The sequence below is a fragment of the Zootoca vivipara genome, chromosome 2 (genome assembly GCF_963506605.1).
Source record: "Zootoca vivipara chromosome 2, rZooViv1.1, whole genome shotgun sequence".
Taxonomy (NCBI): domain Eukaryota; kingdom Metazoa; phylum Chordata; class Lepidosauria; order Squamata; family Lacertidae; genus Zootoca; species Zootoca vivipara.
In genome coordinates, this window is record NC_083277.1 from 69,021,647 (window position 1) to 69,025,363 (window position 3,717).

The 3,717-nt window shown below is 54.2% G+C and overlaps 1 protein-coding gene across 1 annotated transcript; it reads left to right on the forward strand.

Annotated features, from left to right (window-relative positions):
- Positions 1 to 919: 919 nt before the first annotated feature.
- LOC132591730 (uncharacterized protein K02A2.6-like) lies at positions 920 to 2,077 on the forward strand (the record flags this gene model as incomplete). Its single annotated transcript, XM_060271678.1, has 1 exon — positions 920 to 2,077. A coding segment is annotated over one exon (1,158 nt), but the record flags the coding sequence as incomplete, so codon positions are not given.
- Between the last annotated feature and the right edge of the window lie 1,640 nt (positions 2,078 to 3,717).

The following is a 3,717-nucleotide window of genomic DNA, read 5'->3' on the forward strand; positions in this document are numbered from 1 at the left end:
CGGGCCCACACCAGAGGAATTTGAGGACCGCCTCCGCTCCGTCCTGCACCGTTTCCAGACGGCGGGCCTCAAGGTGAAGCGGGAAAAGTGTTTACTGGGAGTGCCGCAGGTGGACTTTCTGGGATTTAAGGTGGACGCAGAAGGGGTCCATCCAACCGGTGACAAGGTACGGGCCATTTGTGAGGCCCCAGCGCCCAAGAGCAAGCCCGAACTTCAGTCATTCTTGGGACTATTGAACTTTTACCATGCCTTCCTTCCCCATAAGGCAGCGGTAGCGGAGCCCCTACACAGACTCCTAGATAAAAGGGCCCCTTGGGTGTGGGGCCAGCGACAAAGGGCCGCATTCCAGGCAGTCAAGGACTTGCTCGTCTCGAACTCGGTCTTGGCACACTTCGACGAGAGGCTGCCAGTGGTGCTGGCATGCGACGCCTCTCCCTATGGCATCGGCGCTGTCCTGGGACACCAACTCCCGGATGGAAGAGAGGTGCCGGTGGCATACTTCTCCCAGACGCTTGCTGCAGCCGAACGAAACTACTCACAGATTGACAAGGAGGGTCTGGCAATCGTGAAGGGCGTAAAAAAATTCCATGATTTCTTGTACGGGCGGCCCTTTACCATAGTGACTGACCACAAGCCGTTGCTTGGCCTGTTTGCCCCCGAGAAGCAGACCCCCCAAGTGTTGTCTCCACGTGTCCTCAGGTGGTCAATTTTCCTTGCCGGCTACCAGTATGCACTAATCCACCGCCCTGGGAAGGCGATGGGCCACGCAGACGCCCTCAGCAGGCTACCACTACCAGAAACAGGCCCCGACCCAGCGCCTGCGCAAGAAGTTATGACCCTGGAGCTGCTTCCCGACCGACCCATTCAGGCACAAGAAGTTGCGCACCATTCCACAAAAGATAGGGTCATCTCCCGGGTCCTGGACTGGGTGTGGCGAGGATGGCCCAGCAGCAGCCCCGGGCCAGAATTTGCCGGCTACACAAACCGCAAACATGAACTGTCGGCCCACAAGGGGTGCCTGTTATGGGGAAGCAGGGTTGTTGTTCCCCAGCCCCTCCGCAAAAGGGTCCTTACAGCCCTACACGAGACACACCCAGGGGTAGTGAGGATGAAGGCCCTTGCCAGGAGTTATGTGTGGTGGCCGGGGATTGACAGAGAGATAGAGGCCTGGGTCCAACACTGCCAGACCTGCCAAGAATCCCGCCCGGATCCCCCAAGGGCCCCAGTCCAGCCCTGGGAGTCCGCCCGACATCCATGGTCACGCTTGCACGTGGACTTCGCTGGCCCCTTCCAGGGAAAAACATTCTTCATAGTGGTGGATTCCTACACCAAATGGCTGGAGGTCGCACTGGTACCGTCCACTTCTACGGCGGCAGCCATCCGGGTACTACGTAAGCTTTTTGCAACCCACGGGCTCCCTGACACCCTCGTCTCGGACAATGGAACCGCATTCACGTCAGAGGAGTTCCAGACCTTCACAGCGCAGAACGCCATCCGCCACATCCGCTCAGCACCATTCCACCCTGCCACCAATGGCCAAGCGGAGCGCATGGTGCGGACCACCAAGGACAGCCTCCGCCGCATGACACAAGGGGACTGGGAATACCGCCTTGCCGCATTTCTTCTAGCACAGCACAGCACCCCAAGCACAACGACGGGCCGGAGCCCAGCTGAACTACTAATGGGCCGGCGCCTTGCAACTAGACTGGACCGACTTCACCCCGACAGAGCTCAGGATGAGGTAGTGGTGGGGAAAGGCAGGAACCCCCGGACATTTGTGGCCCAGGACGCAGTGTACGCAAAGAATTTTGGGGCAGGCCCAGCATGGGTACCCGCCACAGTCACCAAGGTGACCGGTCCCGTGTCGTACGAGGTACTAACGGAAGGGGGGCAATGTTGGCGCCGCCACTGCGACCAGCTACGGCGACGATTCCCAGGAGGAACCCGGGAGGAGAGCGGGACAGAGGGGTCCCAAGGGGACAGCAGGGCAGTGAGGCCTGTAGAGCGAGAGGGGTGGGCAGGGGAAGCAGAAGCAGTAGGCACAGAGGGGCGCCCCGAGGCTGGAAGGACACCGGAACCAGAGCCACAACCTAGTGGTTCAGTGGCGCCAGACCAGACAGCCCCGGCACAGCCAGCAGCCTCGGAACACGAGCCAGAACCAGAACCCCTGACCAAGGAACACCCCAGGCCACAACGCACACGGAGGCGGCCAGCAGACCTTGGGGACTACGAATGCAACTTCCCGGGCAGGACTGGAACTTAGAGGGGAGGGGTGTTATGTACTGAGCTGAATCCTAGAACAATAGGATTCAGAATCAGCGGGAGCTACCCAATCCAACTCCAGGTGGAAGTGAATCCGCAACCTGATTGGCCTGCTGGAGCAGCCAATCAGGCGGCTGGCAGAAGCGAATCTGCTACCTGATTGGCCTGTAGGAGCAGCCAATCAGGCTGCAGGCAGAAGTCAATCCACAATATAATTGGCCCACAGGTGTAGCCCTGAAGTAGCCAATCACGCAAGGCCCATTGTGTAAATAATGTATATAAGCAGATGGTTTTGGGAAAAGAGCCATTCTTCTTCTCCTCTTCTCCTTGATGACTATGAGCTGAATAAAGAGCATGAAATTCACTCTCGACTCCGAGTACATTTCACAATTCTACATAGAGCTCCCTATAATTTCTTTAGATTTTCCTATGCCAGCCAATTCTGTGGCCGGGGTATCTAACCTGTGACTGTCTAGATACAGCCCTAGTCAGCATGGTAGTGACCAGAGATGTTGGAAGCAGTGGTATGCAGTCTGTCAGGAGGGAGATGTGTGATGCTCCAATGGGTCCAAGAGCCCTCCCACCACATTCTCCAAAACCCGCCCGTCTTTGGTAAGGAGGCAGCAGGGCTCCAGCATCCTGTCAGAGCCCTGGTACCCCATTCCCAAAGCCCAGGAAGTTTCTGCACAGCTTAGGGAGGAAGGCACAACTCTCTCACACACAACATTGGGACGTCAAGATGCCACCCCCCCCCAAAAAAAATCACCCTTGCGAGTTGGCACCTGTGGCCCTAATGGTGGCCCTAATTGTTCCCCTACAAAAAAAAATTCACTGCATGCCACTGGATGAAAGGTTAGCCCTCCCTGCATACTTATTTTGGGTGATTAAAAAACAACAACACTGCCAACATGGTGGTTGGTGAAGAAGATAAAATCAACAGTAAAATTATAGTCATCAATAGAAAATACATCACAAATCATTAGATCAAATTAATGCATAAACATAGCTAAATCACTCCTCAGGGAAAACCTGGGTGGACAGCTGCCTAAATGTCAATATTATAGATACCTGCTTGATGTTCTTTCAGGGTCTGTTTCGAAGGGCACACTAGTGGTCCTGGTCTAAGTGGACACAAAGCTAAACGTTGGACTACAGCACTTCTCCAAATTTTGCAATGCAGTTGTTCAGTCAAGACAAGTGTAGAAAAATGCATTTAGTAGTGCAAAGTGTCCATATGAATGCATATATCGGCAAAATAACATACGGAAATGCATTATATTAGGGGAAAATGCTTACAAACATTTGTATATACGGCAAAACTCCATACAAAAATGCAGTGCTTTTTTCTAAAAATAATGTTTAGGGGTACTCTCATTTTCCTACTCATATTGAAAGACTGCCCCTCAATGAGGCCAAATTTAGATTCACAAAATGTTTAGGGGCATGCGTACCCCT